The sequence below is a fragment of the Sapajus apella genome, unplaced genomic scaffold (assembly GCF_009761245.1).
Source record: "Sapajus apella isolate SASKATOON/1434 unplaced genomic scaffold, GSC_monkey_1.0 scaffold82, whole genome shotgun sequence".
NCBI lineage: Eukaryota > Metazoa > Chordata > Mammalia > Primates > Cebidae > Sapajus > Sapajus apella.
Genome location: NW_022437022.1, coordinates 6,450,331 through 6,470,364, shown reverse-complemented (window position 1 = coordinate 6,470,364; position 20,034 = coordinate 6,450,331). Strand labels below are relative to the sequence as shown.

The following is a 20,034-nucleotide window of genomic DNA, read 5'->3' as shown; positions in this document are numbered from 1 at the left end:
GCCCTCTTGCAACATTTTAGTGTCCAGTCCACCCTACTTATCCACAGAGTCTGCATCCACAGATTTATCCAGCCATGAGTTGAACATATTTTTTGAAAAACAATAAAAATCACAATAATAAAAATAATATGAATAAAAACCAATACAATGTAACAACAATCTACATAGCATTTATGTTTTGTTAGGTATTATAAATAACCTAGAGATAATTTAAAGTGTATGGAAGGATATGCATAGGTTATATGCAAATACTACATCATTTTTGGTGGGGAGAATGGAGTCTTGCTCTGCCACCCAGGCTGGAGTGCAGTGGTGCCATCTCAGCTCACTACAACCTCTGTCTCCCGGGTTCAAGCAATTCTCCTGCCTCAGCCTCCTGAGTAGCTGGAACTACAGGCATGCACCACCTGGATCAGCTAATTCTTGTATTTTTAGTAGAGATGGGTTTTTGCCATGCTGGCCAGGCTGGTCTCAAACTCCTGACCTCAGGTGATCTGCCCACCTCAGCCTCCCAAGGTGCTGGAATTACAGATGTGAGCCACCACACCCAGCCCAAATACTACATCATTTTATGTCAGGTACTTGAGCATCTGTGGATTTTGGTATCTGAGGATGGTCCTAGAATGAATCCCCAGATTATGGTCATCCCCTGAGGATGATTGTACATGCATAAATTCAGAGTATTTTACACCAATGGAATCATATGCCCAGTTTTAAAATCTGATTTTAATTTTTACTCAGAATGTAGATATCTATCCATATCAATAAATATAGACAATAATTGACTTAGCTCAGCAGAGAAACTGGAATCTCACACTAAGGGTGAGGAAGGTGGGAGACAGGAGCTTTCGGGGAGGAGCATGTTAGAAGCCAGGAAAGACAGGTGCTTCTAAGCCGGGGTGCTCGTGGGGCTGAACACAAGAGAATCGTGCAAGCCCTAAGAGGAGCAGCCAGATCTGCAGATCTCTGGATCCCCTAGGCAGCCTCTGGGGTCTGGGAGGTTGGGTGTGAAGGGGGTCTAAGTGCTCCCTCCGCGACCTGCTGCTCAACTCCCACCTTCCTTCCACCATCAGAATTTCTCTGCAGGCCTCACTGTGTCTCCGCTCCCTCTCTCCCACCTGGGGAAAGCCATCTCCACACGGTGGACTTTCTCTGTGTGCCTAATCACGTCTCTGCTCCCCTCTTTCCCATGCAGGGAAAGCAGCCTCCGCACAGCTGGCTTCCTCTGGGCTCCTCTTCTTGTCTCGCAGGGTCCTCCTCCATGGCTAGAGTTCTCAGGTTCCTGGTGCACTTATCGAACCGCGCTCTGGGTCCTGCTCACTCTCCTCCAGCCACCGGTGTGCAGCTCCCTGCCTCCAAGAGTTCTTAAGTTCAGCAGTTATAATTTTCATCTCCAATGAGTCCTTTTTGCAGAATACTTCTTTTTCACGATTAATTGCTCTCATTTTATCAATGCAACAGACTCTTGTGTCTCACTGAAAGCACGAATTCAGGTTTTTAGTGACTTCTTGTTTCTTGCGTATTGTTGTACATGGAATCATTTCCTCCAGTTCTGCTCTTCTGAAGAATCGTGCTGAACCCTGCCCTGCCTGGCCAGTGTCTTCTCCTCATATTTGTAGGTAGACAGTTTGTTTGGTGTGGCAGGTGCATTGCCGTCTGTCATGGGAGACACAGTGCCATGTTCAGTCCTTTCAATTCCCACTTACCATAATTTTTCTGGTTGGTGGGGCTCAGGGGAGATACCCATGGGTTCAGGAGCTCTGGCCACTCTTTCTCATGAGGGTTTGACAGGGCTGAACAAGGCAGCGGGGGAAGGAGGTAAGCCCTCCCTCCAGGTGCTCAGCAACTGACCTCTGTATTGTCTGTCCCGTGGCCTCCAGCCCCCAACACACACCTGCGCCAGGGCCAGGTTTCCGCAACTGTACTGTGGACAGCTGGGCCCATGGGCTCCTGCACAACTGGACCCCAGAATTCTCCCTGCAGCCTTCCTCTGCCTTCCAGGCAGTGCAGGAGCTGTTAGTGAAGGGGAATGGAGAGAAGGAGTCATGAATTCTTGCTCACCTCCCTTGCATGCTCCCTTGCCTGGGACAGATGACATGGGTCCTGCCTGCTCTGCTCTGTCAAAACCTCCCCAGGCATTGCGTCTGTGGGCAGGACCTGTCTCTAGTCTCTACCTGTGGCTTGGAATTTGTGTTAATGTATTGGTTGCGTCCTCTCAACTGGAATGGGGACAGAGAGAAATTCATAAATCTGTGACTCAGTGACCTTTAGGGATTGGAAGCCAAGATATATTTCTTATGTCTTATTTTGTTCATGTGCATAGCGATGTTTCTCAACTCTTTGATCCCAGGCCCCTGGAGATGAACGTGGACTGTCAACAGTGCGGCTTTTTCCGCCTGCATCTTCTGCAGACCAGGGCATGGCCCTGTGCACATGAAGGAGCTTCTGGGGGTCTTGCTGCCTTTGGGGCTTCTGCTTTCGCCTCCAGCCCCTTACTCTCTGCCCATTATCCCGCTCTCTGTTTTCCAGCCTGTCTTCTGTTTTCTGAAGCCTGCCCTTTTCCCTCCATGGTTAGGTGAGGGAAAGAGAAATTGAAAGGAATATTAAAAGAGGAAAGGTTGTGGCACTGCAGGGTATTTGTGGCTTTATCGTCAATTGTATTCTTCAAGGGCAGCACTTGGTTTTAGGGTATCTCTTTGAGTGAGATTATCTTTATGTCTTTTGTCCTTATTCTGAGAATATCTTATAAAGTTTGCCTATAGCTTTTCATAGCCCAGATTTCCCAGAAAGCACGTGGAGAAGCAAAGCTTCTGCTAAGTTGCTGTGGAGAGGGGAGGTATAGACCCAGCTGGAAGAGCGAGGGGAGGGGAGTGGGGCAGAGTGGGCAGGAACGTGGATGCGTGGGGGTGCCCACAGAGCCCTCCAGATCCCATGCACAGAGGAGCTGCTGCCACCCACCAGTGCAGAGGTCTTCCAAGGGCTGGCAGAGCCAAGGCACCTGCTCTCCAAGAAGGGCTGAGGTCGGCAGGCATGCACAGCACACCCCAAGGCATGGTGTTGTTGTTGCTGTTGCTTTGGAACCTCTCATGGGACGAGAGTCTGTTGAGAGGATGGAGAGAGCAATGCATCTGGACTGCACCTCCTGTCTCCTTCCTGTTTCTCATTTTGATGGTCACACAGCATACTTCCCAGGCTTCCTGGCTGCCTCGTGGTCATGCAGCCACCAGGGCAGCCAGACCTCTGAGTTAAATAGCTCATGTAATTTATTGGATATAGTATCAGTTGTTTACCCTTGTGATCACATCACTGACTGGGAGTTGTGGCTCCAGGAGCAGGGATGGGTACAACCTGGCACTGGAGCTTCTGTGCCTCCTGCACGTGGCACCCAGGCAGCCATGCCCAGGCCCAGCTTTTACCTCTGGGGAGGCCAGACAGCTGCCAGGTCAGGACACAGGCTTGGGTGGCAACTGACCTGGCTCCCACACAGCAAGTTGCCAAGGCCAGGGGCATGTGGAGCCATGAAAACCTGGGGAGATGCATAAACAGGCCCAGCTCAACTTTGCTTTCTGTAGGCTGCAGGTTGGCAGAGGAAAGAAAATGAATGAAGAAAGAGTGGTAAGGGAGTGGCATTGAACGGAGGGAAGGAGGCCAAAGACAAAATCCTCTCACTGCCTGTAAGTGAGCAGGAGTCTGCTCCCCAGCTTCTCTCCCCAAGCCTGCTTGTGACTTTACAGTTACAACCGTCACACTCACAGGCAGTATTTCCAGTGCCCCACAGCCAGAGGGGCTCCTGAGGAAATACACGCAGACACAATCTCAGCTTAGGCAAAAAGATTTCTTTGCTATAGGACTTGTCAGAACCTTAAAATGCCAATGTATTGGAATGTCTCCATTCAGAAGGGCTATCCTAGACATTTTACTAATGTATGATGATCTCCACTCACGTTTTTGGAGGCCTCATGGGAGCAGTGTTTACAGGCGTCACCTTAGGAAAAGCTGCCCTAGACTTCTCCGGCTGTTTGCCAGCCTCATCAGACTTTGGATCTCATGCCTTCAGAAATGCTGTCGGTATTTTCCAAGGTAAATACTAGTAAACAAAACAAAACAAAAATCCAGAAAGGTGCTCAGTGAATAGTTCTCCCAGTATCTTCCCAGAATAGCATGTGTATCTCATCCTTGTCCTGGAGACAATGTCTATTGCCTGGATTATAATCTGGAAATGAATTCTAATTCCTTTTATTTTGGGCATGACCTTGTTTCTATACTCCCAGCCTCCAACCAGCAAGAAAACGGGGGTATCAGTCCCACAACCACAAGGACTGGGATTCTGTGAATGGCGCGGATGAGCTGGGAGGCAGATTCCTCCCCAGAGCCTGCAGATGGAGTTCAGCCTGCCCCTGATACCTTGCGTGGGGCAGGGAGAACAGCCGAGCCCACCCGGGCTGCTGACCTACAGCACCGTGCGATCATGAATGTGTGTTATTCTAAGCCACTAAGTTGGTGGAAATTTGTTATATAGCAATAGAAAACAGATACACTAAGTTTGTCTACAATGCTCATGCCTGCAGTAATATTCCTTGGCTTCCTAGAGGGTAACCAGAATACATGTCAGAGTGTTGCATTTGAAAAACAACACAAAACAAATAGAAATAATATGTTATATTGTGATTCTCAAACTTGAGTGTGCATCAGAATCCACTGGAAGAAATGGATTCAAACACAGATTTCTGGGACCCACCCCCAGAATTTTTGACTCAGTGGCTCTGAGGTGGATCCCAAGAACTTGCATTTCTCATAAGTTCCCAGATGATGCTGTTGCTGCTGGCCCAGGGACCATACTTTTAGAACCACTGTGTTAAGTCATGAGCCCTCTTTTGAAAATAATCATTTACTAAGTTGCTGTATGTTTCTCAATCTCTATTTTAATTGCTTATTTTATAGTAAAAAAACACTTCTGTAAAATGGTCATAGAAATGCTTCTTATTGTGAGCCCAGCCCCTTGAGTTGCCCCTCTACAGTGTGCTTCTGAATTTAGCCATTTTTCCCTTTCAGGACTGTTCTATCCACCACCTTATTCATGTTTATTTTCTTAGAAATAAACTTACAGGAATCAGCTTAAGAGCCAACAGCAATTATCTGCAACAAGAATAAGTAGGATGAAAATAGAGACGTTACCTGATTGTGGTTCCTTATTAGAAAGCAAAGGAACAGAGAAGGATTACCCCAAAGCTGCATTGTGCATCAGCTGCTAAGTCACAGCCTGCTTGGGCAGATAGGAGACCTCAGTCAGAAAATGCAAGAATCCAGCCAGCTGGAGCTGCAAGGCACTGGCTGTCAGTGACCCCCAAACCAAGGAGAGAGGCCAAGGGGCAGACTCCCCTCTTGGGCTCCGAAAAAATGAATATATTAGCTAGTCACTGGCTAGAGCATCCAATTTACGCATCTTTCCAGAATACTCGTGATCAGACGACATGATGAAATGTCTCACATGAAAGGCTGTTAATCTCACTGGATTAAAAAGTTGTGTGACCTGATTGTTCCATAGAATTGGCCCTTGATCCTGAGCCATTTGTTTGTCTTGTTTTGATATCAATCTTGTGCCAGTTCCTTGGACTATCCAACTGACTGAACCAATCAATGAACAAAAATTTATAGAGACTGCAGAGTGCCAAGCAGAAAAACCTCAATTCCCTTCAGCCAGTCCTTTATAGCCCAACGTGGCCATGTGGGAGGCCACAGCAATAGGGGCCCGAGTGCCTTGACTGACAGGACTCTGCTCTTGCTCACAGTGACAAGGGTGATTCTCCAAAATTCAGTCCTGCCACTGTCACTGGAGGAAGTAAGGGGTTTGAGGCATCCAAGCAGTCAGGGTGCCCTGATGTGCAGCCGTGGCCTGTCCACGTGACTCTGTGACACATCTCTGCTCCGTAACCCAAGGGTAGAGCAGGTCAGAGGTTGGTCCCTTCTTGACCATTTGTACTCCCAGTGTTAATGATATTCCACCCAGATGTTCAGAGCGAGGCTGCAGTTTCAGCTCTTAACTCATGCCCTGGCTTAGCACTATTCTCTCTTTGTGGAAGGGAAGCCCTGGTAGTGCCAGGTGTGTGGCTGCAGGGCGAGAGCAACAAAACCCATCTGGGCGGCAGGACCTGCTGGTCGGGCTGACAGCCTTGGAGACCGTGTGGGACCTGTTCAACACAGGCTCCAGCAGGGATGGGGCAGAGTCTGTACGGTGAAGCTGGCCTTGGGCGGGACTCTGTGTGGTCCCTCCTTTTGGATGGAATTGCCTTAAATCAATGTGGTGACTCAAGATATTTAGTTCCTGAAAAACAGTAACTACGAGTGCCAAGTATTTGTGCCTTTGATTAATTTAGAACTGATTAATCACCACTTATAATGTATACTTTTTTCTACGGTAATCATTTTTAATTTGTGTTGTTAAATCTATTGTTCTTCTTTTCTTCATTACACTTGAAGTTCTGGGGTGCATGTGCAGAATGTGCAGGTTTGTTACATAGGTATACACATGCCATGGTTGGATAACCTATACTTTTTTAAACAGACTCCTCCAAAATGTGGAGGCATGAATTTTTTTTTTACATACCCACAAAAATAAAACTAATTTTTTAATATAGTATATATGTATATATATAATTTTACTTTAGGTTCTGGGTTTCATGTGCAGATCATGCAGGGTTGTTGCGTAGGTACATACATGACAATGTGGTTGCCTACCTCCATCCCCCCATCACCTATATCTGGCATTTCTCCCCATGTTATCCCTTCCTAACCTCCCCACCCCCCGCTGTCCTTCCCCAAGTCCCCACCACAGACCCCAGTGTGTGATGCCCCCTCCCTGTGTCCATGTGTTCTCATTGTTCAACACCCACCTATGAGTGAGAACATGTGGTGGTTGATTTTCTGTTCTTGAGTTAGTTTGCTGAGAATGATGGTTTCCAGATTCATCCATGTCCCTACAAAGGACACGAACTCATCATTTTTTATCACTGCATAGTATTCCATGGTGTATATGTGCCACATTTTCCTTATCCAGTCTATCATCGATGGACATTTGGGCTGGTTCCAGGTCTTTGCTATTGTATACAGTGCCACAGTGAACATATGTGTGCCTGTGTCTTTATAATAGAATGATTTATAATCCTTTGGTTATATATCTAGTAATGGATTGCTAGGTCAAACGGAATTTCTATTTCTAGGTCCTTGAGGAATTGCCACACTGTCTTCCACAATGGTTGAACTAATTTGCACTCCCACCAACAGTGCAAAAGTGTTCCTGTTTCTCCCCAACCTCTCCAGCATCTGTTGTCTCCAGATTTTTTAATGGTCACCATTCTAACTGGCATAAGATGGTGTCTCAATGTGGTTTTGATTGGCATTTCTCTAGTGACCAGTGATGATGAGCATTTTTTCATGTTTCTTGGCCTCATATATGTCTTCTTTTGAAAAGTGTCTGTTTATGTCCTTTACCCACTTTTGAATGGATTTGTTTTTTTCTTTGTTCATGTCCTTCACCCAGTTTTGAATGGATTTTTTTTTCTTGTAAATCTGTTTTAGTTCTTTGTAGATTCTGGATATTACCCCATTGTCAGATGGGTAGATTCCAAAATTTTTTCCCATTCTGTGGGTTGCTGGCTCACTCTAGTGATTGTTTCTTTTGCTGTACAGAAGCTCTGGAGTTTAATTAGATCCCATTTGTCTATTTTGCCTTTTGTTGCCAATGCTTTTGGTGTTTTAGTCATGAAGTCCTTGCCTATGCCTATGTCCTAAGTGGTTTTGTCTAGGTTTTCTTCTAGCGTTTTTATGGTGTTAGGTCTTATGTTTAAGTCTTTAATCCATCTGGAGTTAATTTTAGTGTAAGGTGTCAGGAAGGGGTCCAGTTTCTGTTTTCTGCACATGGCTAGCCAGTTTTCCCAACACCATTTATTAAACAGGGAATCCTTTCCCCATTGCTTGTTTTTGTCAGGTTTGTCAAAGATCAGATGGTTGTAGATGTGTGGCATTACCTCCAAGGCCTCTGTTATGTTCCATTGGTCTATGTCTCTGTTTTGGTACCAGTACCATGCTGTTTTGATTACTGTAGCCTTGTAGTTTAGTTTGAAGTCAGATAGCATGAAGGGAGGCATGACTTGAAAATAGAATAGCCGTATTCAGATAGCTGTGGTCCACTTGTTAAGCCTGAGTGCTTTAAAAATTGGAGCCTGGGTGTGATAGTATTAAGAGGTGATTAAGTAAAAGAAAAAAAATTTTAATAATGTTGGAGACTGGGGTAAAAGCTTACTATTAATTCTTGATTATGGGTTGCCATCCCAGGGAAGAAGAGGGGAGAAAGGAAGAGATGTAGGAAGGAGGGAGAGCAATTCAGAGAGAGAAACCCCAAGCCAGCCACAGCTCCACAGCCAATGCACTGTCCTAATTCCCCAGGGAGCTCTGCACAGCCTAGTGGAACACCTGTGTCTCAGAGAAGCCATCAAGGTGTTGGGATCCCTATTCTCTTGTGTCTCATCTTTTACTGGTCAGAGATTGTTCTGAGAGACAGCAGCTCCCATTACTGCTGGGCTGTCCAGTCCTCTCTGCTTGGTAAGCCAGTATCTTGTGGGTCCAGGCTGACACCTGAGAGGGCGGGAGAAAGACGTGCAGTCTCTCCAGGGGGCTGCAACTGGGAAATGAGATGACTGTCACCAGGGAAATGCAGTTGTGTGGACCAGGACCCAACACAAAGCTCATCCCTGAATTCCAAGGAGTGAGGACGCAGAGGAGAGAGCCATCGTCTTTGTTGTTTTAATAATGCTTTGTTTTATGCGCAAATGATGGGAGTATTCGTTTCCTAGGGCTGATGAAACAATATACCAGAAATTGGGTGGTTTCAAACAATAGAAATTCATTTGCTCCTATTTCTAGAGGCCAGAAATCCAAGGTCAAGATGTGCACAGGACCAAGTTCTCTCTTTGGCTCTATGAGAGGGTCTGCTCCGTGCCTGTCCTGGCTCCAGCACTGCTGCCAGTCCTTGGCACTCTTTGGCTGGTAGATGCATCGCTCCAATCTCTGTCTCTGGCTTCATATGGCCGTTTTCTGGTATGTGGCTATGTCTCTGTTTTCTCTTCCTCAAAGGATACCTGTCACTGAACTAGGGCCAACTCTGATGCAGCATGATTTCATCTTAACTCATTACATCTGCAAAGATCCTATTCCCAAAGGTCAAATTCTGAAATTTCAGGCAGATATAAAATTTACGGGGTTGGGGGGACACTAATACAATAAAATATGCTGAAATTAACTATTTCCCAGCAGGTAAATAGTTGATAACCTCTATATCAACTGCATTTTAGACTAGATCCTATTTAATTGGACCGGAGTTAGACTCAGGCATTCTTTCATTTACCCCAAGTAATTCTATATATATATAATTTAATATCATCAGTATTATATTACTGGTTATAATGCAACTGGCAACATTTATTGGACAGTTACTATGTCTCAGGCACTGGCTGAGTGCTTTATGTATATAATATCAATGATGTCATCATTCCAGCTCTTCCTCTCATCTTATAGGTAGAGTTACAAATCAACAATGTTAGAAAATCACCAGGGAACACAGAGCTAGGAGCAGCCAAGTCAAGATATCCAGGCTGTCTGGCTCCAGAACTAGGGCTCATCTCTGCCAAGAGGAGCCTGCACATGTTTTAAAACTTTCATCTCTTTCTCCTCTTTAGACAGTCTCAGTTATTTGGAGAAATTGTAAACATTTTAAGATGCGTGACTGCAAACCTCCACTACAAAGAAATAAAACAGCCTCAACAGAGAGGGGCTGATGTATCACATGTATCTTGTACAACCTGAGGATGAGTCACCAAGTGCATAAGTTAATAAATGACAGGAATTGTTATCCAGACAGATTTACTACTTTCATGTCTCCCAATTTCACAAGTTTAGACAAAAAGCGATGCATTTAGAAGACATTGCTCCATCATACTTTGAAGATTAGCTGCTTAACCTATAGTAAAACCCGGTAGTTATGAAGCTTGGAGAACAGCTTCAATGACAAATGAGGATCTAAGAGCCTATATTTCATAATGATGCCTCCCTGCATTAAACTAAGTCACCCCATTCTGGGCAATCATTGCAGACTCTGGGTTTACCCTCTTGGACGTGATCTTGGCTCCCTGGAATCATGTTCTGTCCTGGGGCCTTTCTACCTGCAGCCTTCCAGACTCTTCCTCAATCCGTTTGAGCTTCATCCTACCTGTCCTAAGGGTACACACACTCTCTCTAACCTGGCTTCCTGTCTTGGCCATCGACCTGCACTCCCTTCCCTATCAAAGGTGGGATGGGGACATGCGGCTATCCAGCTTCGAATGCCGTACTTCCCAGCCACATGCCAGGCAGAACCGTGCTGGCATCCACGTTTCTGTCTCTGTGCCTGGGCCTGCTCCTCACCTTGTCTTCAGTGTCCTTTTCCCTTTGATTTTTGTCTAAATACAGCTCATTGTGACACCTGTTGTGGTCCCACCTTCTTCACATCTCCAGCTGCTCTTGCCTCCATGGGCCACTTCTTCCTCTGAAGTTCTCTTACATTGAGTCAATCCCATTCTGTTTAGATCTCAGCTGCTCTACATTTGTTTCACGTAAATTGACCTTGGCTCCCAAACTGTATAACAAGTTCCTCCCAGGGGCAGAAACAAGGTGTGGACATCACTGGTATTCCTCCCAGCCTTGTTGGCATAATGCCAACCAAACAAAATTGGAGCAATCTCCACAATACCTGATAATTACCTTTTATACCTGCAGTATAAAAAGTGTTAGCTTTCTGATATTAAATGAAGGTGCCCAAATAATACCATCAGATCATGTTAAACTTTTTTCATGATGAGTTGAATTAATATGACATCCTTTTTCCTCATAGAAACCCAAACCAAATTATTCTTTATGATTACTATAATTTTGAGCCATTATGAGGCTCTATTACATTGCTGTGTGGTTGACTAAAAATGGAAGTTGCTTATGGAGTCTACATGTCATTGTTTTGACCAATGCAAAATGTAGCCAGGAGCACACCACACCTGACAGTGTCAGTGACCTTAAAAAGAAAACACACACACTGATGAAGAATTTAATGACTCTTGATTTCAAGCTAAGGGCTGATTAGGAAAGTTTCCATTGACAACTCATCCCTAGAAAATTAAAACAGGAGCACATAGATATTGTCATTTGACTTCAGAGATTTTCTTTCTCCTAGAAAAATGCACACTGTGAACGAGTGCTGTAACTAAAGTAAAATACTGTGATATCGTCTAATCTTAGAACTCTTAGGTGAGAGTTTATTCAAGAGGGCTAACCTAGACCCCTATAGAAAAATCCAGCTGATGGCCACCTGGGTTCATTCCCTATGGTCCAAGGAGCAAATAAGTCCCCTCTCCTGAGTTTCTAAGCCTTTTAAATACTTGCATTATTTTCTACCTTCCGTCTTAGCTTTGATCTTTGTAAACAGGAGATATTTTGTTGCTCTTGTTTAAAGGATAATTTGGAAATTACAACTTTGGCAAGTATCTAATAATTACTTGCCCCAGCATTTCATCATTACAACTCTAATGAACATAACGTCTATTTGGATTTTAACAACCAAGAAAAGCAAAGAAAAACCCTCACTTGGAAAGCCTTCAAAAGTTTCTCATTTGGTTAGTTACTCGGGCTCTCTGCAAAATGATGAAGCAATGTAATCCTTACCTTATGTGAACAGTTGTTTGAGTCTTTTATCAGACTTTCTGCTCATGCCAAAAGGCATTATTCTCTTTGTGTAAAAGTGACTTTGAAGATTAATAAGTAACAGAATGAGTACACATGGATTTATGAACATTTAAAATCGCTTAATATTTTTGCATGTGGACACTTTGAAAAAAAAATAGGAGATACCTCAGTCATTCTACATAGATTGCCTTAGGAGAAGGACGTAAAGGTGCGTCTTTGATTCAGGCTTAAGCAAATCGTTGGTGATCCACAGTGATCTCCCATTGACAAGAGTTGGGTTTTAGGTCTCCCTAGGAACTACAACAAGCTTTTAGTACTTTATATCAGGAAAAAGGACTTAGCCTGTGAAGCTCATTGGCTTTGGTCCCCGTTAACCTCTCTTTAAACACGAAAGACATATCACAGGCCCAAAGAGGTTGCATCAGCAGGCAAACAGCAAGCTGAGAACTGATTAGGATGTGCCAGCCCCTAGAGGCACAGGTCTGCCCCCTGACTCTATGAGCAAAAGTCAACGCCACACCCTTCAATCCTTGGGCCTGCAATTTTTCCTGTACAGAAAACACAAGCGTGTGTGGATGTGTGTGCGTTTCTTTAGAGATACGTAATTTGTTGCTTTATTTTCTACTTTCAAAAGATGGCAAGATCCCAGTCATGGAAACAGAAACCAGGCTAGGTATTTTAACCAGAGAGGATTTAATTAAAGGGTTAGGATTTGAGCTGTTTTGGAAAAGCTGAAGAAGAAGGAGAGGACAGGGATCAGGAAGGACAGTTCCTGCAGTGTCTTGGTGGTCAGTACCTGCCCTGCTGGGCAGCCATTACAAAGCTGGCAACTACAGGCATTGATCGACTTACCACCTATGCAACTTACAACCATTCGACTTTACGACCATAATCGCCAGCCACGACTGCTCCACGTCTGGCAGCGCAAACGTTGCCCAGCTGGGCGTACGACAGTGCGGACCAGTTTCTGGCAGCACTACCATCTCTGCATACACCATTTCAACTGTACATATAGCCTACTCAACTTACGACCAAATCATGTTAAGACCAGTCCGCAGTCCCGACTGTGGTCATAAGTCGAGCACTAGCTGTATAGGGCAGTATCCCTTTGCCCCCAAGTGGCCAAGCACAGGGGCCACTGGCTGACTCCCACAGCCACCACTGTCAGGATTGGAGCTGGAGCTGCTGCCACAGCCAGAAGCAGAATGTCCACTACCTCCCTCCTGCTTTCTGATCTTGCACTAGCTCCCTACTGCTGCAGCCTACACAGAACCCTACCAGCAAAGGAATCTGAGAAATGTAGTGCCCTGAGCACAGAAGGGCAGGCAGTATCTGGCCCAGATGCCTATCACAGAATTTAGAAAATGTTGTGTTATCGCTGCACTTTAACCATTGAGGTATTTATTTTAAATTGATTCTCATTTACATACAGAATATGAGAAAAATCCGGAACAGTCAAGAAGAGAATCGGTTTTATATTAAAGAACATTGAATGGGTTTAAATAATCTTTTGGGGGCATTTTAATTCACATAGTTCAAAAGTGGCTGAACAAATTTATTAAAAGGTAAGCTCTTGATAGGCCTTGCTATTTCGTCTACAAAAGGACCCCTGTTTCCCTCTGCTAGCTAACCTAGCTGTTTGAAGTACAGATGGATGAAGCAAATTCTACTGTTTGGGTTTTTATATTTGATACTGGTTGATACTTTTCCAAAGCACAATGTTGCATTTTTGCTGGTAGTTAGATGGTCTGTTTGATTTCTGAAATTTTATGTACTTTTGTTTTAGGTGCATTCTTTACCTGCTTAATTCCAATGAGAAATTATTTCAGATAAATAATCATCAACTTGTTTACTTAAAATAAAATTTTTTTTACCTCGAAAAACCAAAACTGATGATAAAAGTTCTTTAAAATGACCATCATTACAACTATTATGCATATTTGTAAATGTCTTTATTTCTTTCATCTCAACTGGTCATCTCAGCAGCTCTGTGGGAGGCCAGCTACTACTGCCTCCAATTTTTTCCAAACTATGTTAGGTGACAGGTCGTTAGCTGTAAAACCAAGGCAAGACGTTGGACTTTATAAGTAAACACGATAGCTTGCTTATGAATATGTATTTATGAGACTCCTCCCAATTCATATTCCAACCCCATTAATTTACTCTTCATGCTAGAGTCTACTGCAGTGGTTAGACTGCAGCATGAAACTGGGGTAAGCATACCACTTGGAGATTTTCAAAGATGATCACAGGAATTGTGGGCCTGGATGCTTTTAAGGGAGCCAGGTTTCAGATCCTCAACTCACATTTGTCCTCTTTCCCAAAACAAATTTGTCTAAGAGTATGTCCATTTTAAGGATGCAGGTTCCTACCCAAAATTGTACTTTTCCCACTTTGCAAAATGAATTGTACCTTTCTCTCATCTTACTGTGAGGCATTGACTTGAAGTTTTAAAATATGCAGGGCACCAAACAATGGGCCAATTTCACATATTGTTCCAGTATTAAGAAAGTAATTAACTTTCTTAAGGTAAGACTAATTATAAGTAAGTAAATGTAAATGACTGATTACTTAATTAAACATAATTTGCTGATAGATCACTATGTGAATCTTGGCACACAGCCAAGAAGGGGGTTAAAGAATTTAGTAGCATTCCTATTACACTGCCTAATAGAAAAATAAAAATAATTTGCTGATAGATCTTGGCATACAGCTGAGAAGGAGGTAAAAGAATTGAGTAACATTCCTGTAAGAAAACTCCCTCCATTCTCACTGATTTATTTATACAGACAAATCTTCTTGGCTCATAAATTTATAAAAACGAAAAGCAGAAACATAATTAATATTGAGCCCTAACTCATTCTAGTAATAAATAATATATCCACTGATTTTATGACCTAACTGGAAAAACTTAGACTCTCTTAACATTTTTCTGGCCATGGAGATGTACATTTCCAACAAAATTTTACTTCTGTATAATAATTATTTCTTAAAATGTATTACATCTTATGTTTTTCATCAATTATGATCTAATGATAATTTTAATTATAACCCAATCAGAAAAAATTCCAATATTTAGAGACTTATTGCCACAGGAAATTTTTAAAAATTAAATGTCAATTTATATATGTAACTCACTGTACATAGAAGTATGGTGACAAAACCTATAAAATATTTTCTCTGCAAAATATGTTAGAATAAAAGTCTGTGGACATGAAAATAACAGTTCAAAGAGAAAAAAGACTGATGTCAAATTTCAGACTGTTAAAGAGCAGTCTGTTCATAGCAGTTGGACACCTGATGGCAGATGTCCAGCTGCTGTAATATTCACTCTCTTGCAGTCGTCCCTGCCTTTTTGGCACCAAGACCAGTTTCATAGAAGACAATTATTCCACAGATGGAGGGAGTAGGGGAAGTTGGGGGCGACAGTTTCAGGATGAAACTATTCTACCTCAGATCATCAGGCATTAGTTAGGTTCTCATAAGGAGTGCAGAACCGAGATTCCACGCCCAGCTCCCAGTAGGTTTCATGCTCCTATGGGAATCTAAGGCCGCTGCTGAGCTGACAGGAGGCGGATTTCAGGCAATCATGCTCGTGGCCTGCTGCTGCTCACCTCATTCTGTGAGGCCTCGTTCCTGACCAGGCCACAAACTGGTACTAGTCCATGACGCGGGGGTTGGGAACCCTTGCTCTATTTAATACACTTAAAAGAATGATGTTATAACAACATTATTTTTAAATGTCCATATTTATAGTATAATGAAAATCACATCCTTTGTAGTTATTTAAACTGGTAAAGAATATTTATGTACGAATGTAAACATGTGCATGTGATACATTTTCAAAATTTGTGTAAGGAGTATATCAGCGAAAATGTTTTACAGACCACTGATCTATACAAAAGATAACGCTGTTTTGAAGATCAGCGTTCCCACACGTCTCCATGTGTGTTTTCTTTGTTTTCTCAGTTTGACCTGGTCTGTGTCAATGCTTGGATGCTGGACCTCACCCAAGCCATCCTGAACCTCGGCTTCCTGACCGGAGCGTTCACCTTAGGCTATGCGGCGGACAGGTAGGCACCAATGCGACAGCCATCTCACATCACTGTCATACCATGCATCAATATGGGGAAGAAAAATGTTTTATATTAACTATTAAAACAGTGTTTTTGCCAAATTTGGAAACAATTCTTGATTCCACCATTCATGACATTCACACTTGCTGGTTTGACTAATTGTTTTCTTCTCAAATTTCATCTCCTTCTTCCTTGAACTGCACAAAGGCCTGAAGCTGCTCGCAGTAGATCTGAGAGTATCAGAAGGAAAACACAGACCTCCAAAGCAGGAACAGCATGATTGGGGTGATGCATTGTTGTGCTGGATGCTACAGAGTCAATCAATTTGATGTACTTCAGTAGCAACTTACTGGTTGTGGTTTGATTGAGTTAATCATAAGATTGGCCCATTCCAAATTTGTTTCACCTAATTTTTTTTTAAAAAGAAACCCTTGTATTTTATTCTACAAATTTAAAACTCTGTGAAAAAACATTTTTCTAAAAAACATGAAAGGAGTTTTTTCTCTATTATTTTGTATTCATAAATGCAACTGTCCAATGGCAGGCATGGAGAGTGTATATATTCAAGCCAGTCGTGCTCTGTATTTAAATATCCTTCTTCCTTAATATCACTGATGCCAGTTATTGTATTCATGTTTAGCTCTTTCTTTATCCCAATTCTAACTATAAAAATACTTGCAGTAATTTAATGCTCCTCTCTATCCCCCCTTAGCAGAAGTAATAGGAGTATAGACTGGGAATCGCTGACTCATGGCCATTTCTGACCTAATATTGTTCTGGTTAATCCATCTCTGACTCATGGCCATATCTGGCCTAATATTGTACTGGTTAATCCAGCCCAGCCCCAACGCCCTGTGACTGGGCCATTCAGTGGGTGATACTAAGGGTGCCTTTTAGAGAGCTGCAAACAGCAATTACTTAGCTAATGGAACAACCAAAGGCCCCAAATTCTGTAGCCATTTGGAGATCTAAGTTTAATCAGACCAGTGCTTCAAAATGGGTAGAGCCTTGGGTTTCATTTTCTGCCGTTTTTTCTTTCTCTTTCACGTTTCTCTCTCACCCTCTCCACAGCTGTCCTTCGAATGTGAGTTTCTGCTGATCCTTTTATGTGTGATGCCCTTTCCCCTTTTTCTTCTTTTTATCAATGCCCTTTTCTCCTGTTCTACTTCTAGCCCTTTCAAGCTTCATCTTTCCTTTCTCAACCTCCCCCCATTTCTTCTTTTTTTCTGGCTACAATTTGGAACTGTGCAGTTTAAGTATTTTGCTTTGTTTTTATTCTTTCTAATTTAAATATTAAGTTTTGCTTCATCTGTGCTTTTTTTCTCTTTCTCTATCAATAAACGTATCTCCAAACTAAATTAACTTTATTAAAGTTGGAGAATTCTCTCTACCTGTATTCTTCTAAGTGATTGAGCATCTGTTCCCACATAGGACATGCTGCATTTAGGGGAGGAGCCAGACCTGGGAGAAAGAGGAGCCATGAATAACTCTGCCTCCAGCATTTGGCTTCTTCTCTTCCTCCATATCCATGATTTATATCTGTGAAGGAAGAACAAGAAGTAACTTAATATGCCATTTGTCTATGAGAGTACAGTGTAGGAAGGGCAGAAAGTGAATTTAAAAATCTAGGTTGGGGCTGTTCAGCAGATAAGGAGCTTACAATTTGCCATTCAGCCTTGACAACAAGTAAAATGCTGAACAAGCTGAAAAATCAATAATTCTTCTTAGATTCGTAAGAGAAGTGAGATCACAGGGCAAACTGCTGCCTTCAGCCCTGCTCCCCCCACCGCACCCAGGCCCTGCCCCAGATAGAAAGACAGATAGGAGAATACAGAGAATCATAACACAGGCACAGAAACCTCCTTGGGAGAGCCAAGGTAGATAAACATGAACTGTAAGTGATGAATTCCTGAGGATCAGTGTGGATGAGCTGGAGGATCACAAATTCTAGAGGGGCTCACTCAAAGGAGAGCCCAGGCTTTTGTGATTGATTTATTTCTTGCCACCTGAAGCTCTACAAGGTTCTCAAAGTGAATGTCAAGGAAAATCCCTCATGCTCTGGCAGCCAGAGGGGAAAAGGAACAATTCTGAAACATGCCAGAACATTGTTTTTAACAATGTCTGCCCTCAGGAGAAGATGTTTAACCAGAATCTCATCTTCTAGGATTTTCTGAGCACCTCATTGATCTGGGGGAAGGGAAATACCAACTCCAGCCCCTTCTAGCCTTCCAAGTAGAGAAAGAAAAACACTTTGCACTTGGAAGAAGGGAAATATCCAGCTCCAGCCCCCTCTACCCATCCTCTCCTAGTTAAGAGGAGAGGGATAGAGAAGCACTTGTGAAGTTCACTGTTCAGAGGCATAGGTTCACTAAAAGACTGAGGGCTACTCATAGAACCACAGAATGCTTTCCCTCCCCCAGCACCTCACTACCACATTACTGGAGATCTATTTACAGCAGTTCCTTTTACCCAGTACACCATGTCCACCAAGAAAAAATTACAAGGCATACTAAAAGCCAAAATACACACACACACGTGCACACACACACACACACACACACACACACAGTTGAAGAGACAGAGCAAGCATTAGAACTAAATTCAGATATGGCAGGGATGTTGGAATGATCAGGCTAGGAATGTAAAACAACGAATCCAAGAAGCCTGATGGATAAAGCAGCATGCAAGAACAGATGGCCCATGTAAGTAGAGAGATGAACATTCTAAAAAAAGAAACAAAATGAAATGCTAGAGATCAAAACACTGTAACAGAAATGAAAAATGTTGTTACTAGGCCTATTAGGAGACTGGAAATAGCTGAGGAAAGAATCTCTGGCCTTGAGGATATCCCAATAGAAACCTCCAAATTAAACAAACAAACAAACCTGAAAAAGCAGAGCGGAATATTCAATAACTGTAGGCCAATTACAAAACATATAATATTTGTGTAATGGGAATACCAAAAGGAGGAGAAAGAGAGAGAGAAATAGAAAAAATATTTGAAACAATAATGACTGAGAATTATTTTTAAATTAATGTTGGAGACCACAAATCAAGGAAATGCAAAGAAAATCAAGTAGAATAACATCAAAAAAGTATGCCTAGTTATATCATAGTCAAACTACAGATAGTCAAAGATAAAGGAAAACTTCTTAAAGAAGGGGGGGAACCTCTCACTATGGAAAAAGAGCACTGGTAAAAATTACATCCTACTTCTTTTCAGAAAAAATGTAAGCAAGAAGAAAATGGAATAAATATTTAAGGTCTTGAGAAAAAAAATTCCAATCTAGAATTCTATGCTCTGCTAAGTTATCATTTAAAAGTGAAGGAGAAATAAAGGCTTTGTTAGACAAACAAAAATTGAGGGAATATGATGCCTTGCAATAAATATTAAAAGAAATTATTTAGAGAGAATGAAAATGATCAGGTTAGAAATTCAGATCTACATTAGGGAAAGGCATTGGAGAGGAATAAGTGAATAAACTATTATCTGTTAGATCAATTGAAAATAAGAAAAATAAAAATTTTTATTTTTCCTATTCTCATTAGATGTAACAGACAATAGTTTATTCAAAATAATAACGGCAGCAATGTGTTTGATTGTGCATGCTTACATATGTAAGCATACATAAGCATATGTAGAGAGTATTTTTTGTTATAAGGTACTCATGCTCTCATGAAGTGATACAGTGTTATTTGAAAGTGGATTTGAATTAGCTGTAAATGTAGATTGTAAACTCTAAAGCAACTACTAATAAACAGATTTGTTTAAAAAGTATGACTGATATGCTAAAAATGAAGAAAATGTGGAATCCTATAAACTACTGTTCAATTAAACCACAAAAGCCAGGAAAAAGTATGGAATACAAGGGAAACAAACAGAAAATGATAGCAAATATGGTGGACATTAATCCAACCATATCAATAATCACTTTAAATGTAAAATAGCGTAAGTGCACCAACTGAAAGAGATTGTCACAGTGGATCAACAAACAAGAACCAAATATATGTTGTCTACAAGAAATACACTTTAAATATAAAGACACATATACATTAATGGTAAATGAATGGAGAAAAATATACCATGCTAGCAGTAATTTTTTTTTAAAAAAAGCAAAAGTAGCTATATTATTATCAGCAGAGCAGACTTCAGAAGAAGGAAAGTTATCAGGAATAAAAAGGGGCATTATGTAAT

The 20,034-nt window shown here is 42.2% G+C and overlaps 1 protein-coding gene across 1 annotated transcript in view; it reads left to right on the top strand.

The window, feature by feature from the left end:
* Positions 1 to 20,034, top strand: part of SLC22A3 (solute carrier family 22 member 3) — a 104,784-nt gene that overhangs the window by 37,172 nt on the left and 47,578 nt on the right. The window contains exon 2 of the mRNA XM_032253137.1: positions 15,733 to 15,836. Coding sequence (XP_032109028.1) covers positions 15,733 to 15,836 — 104 coding nt within the window. The remainder of the gene's footprint in view (positions 1 to 15,732; positions 15,837 to 20,034) is intronic.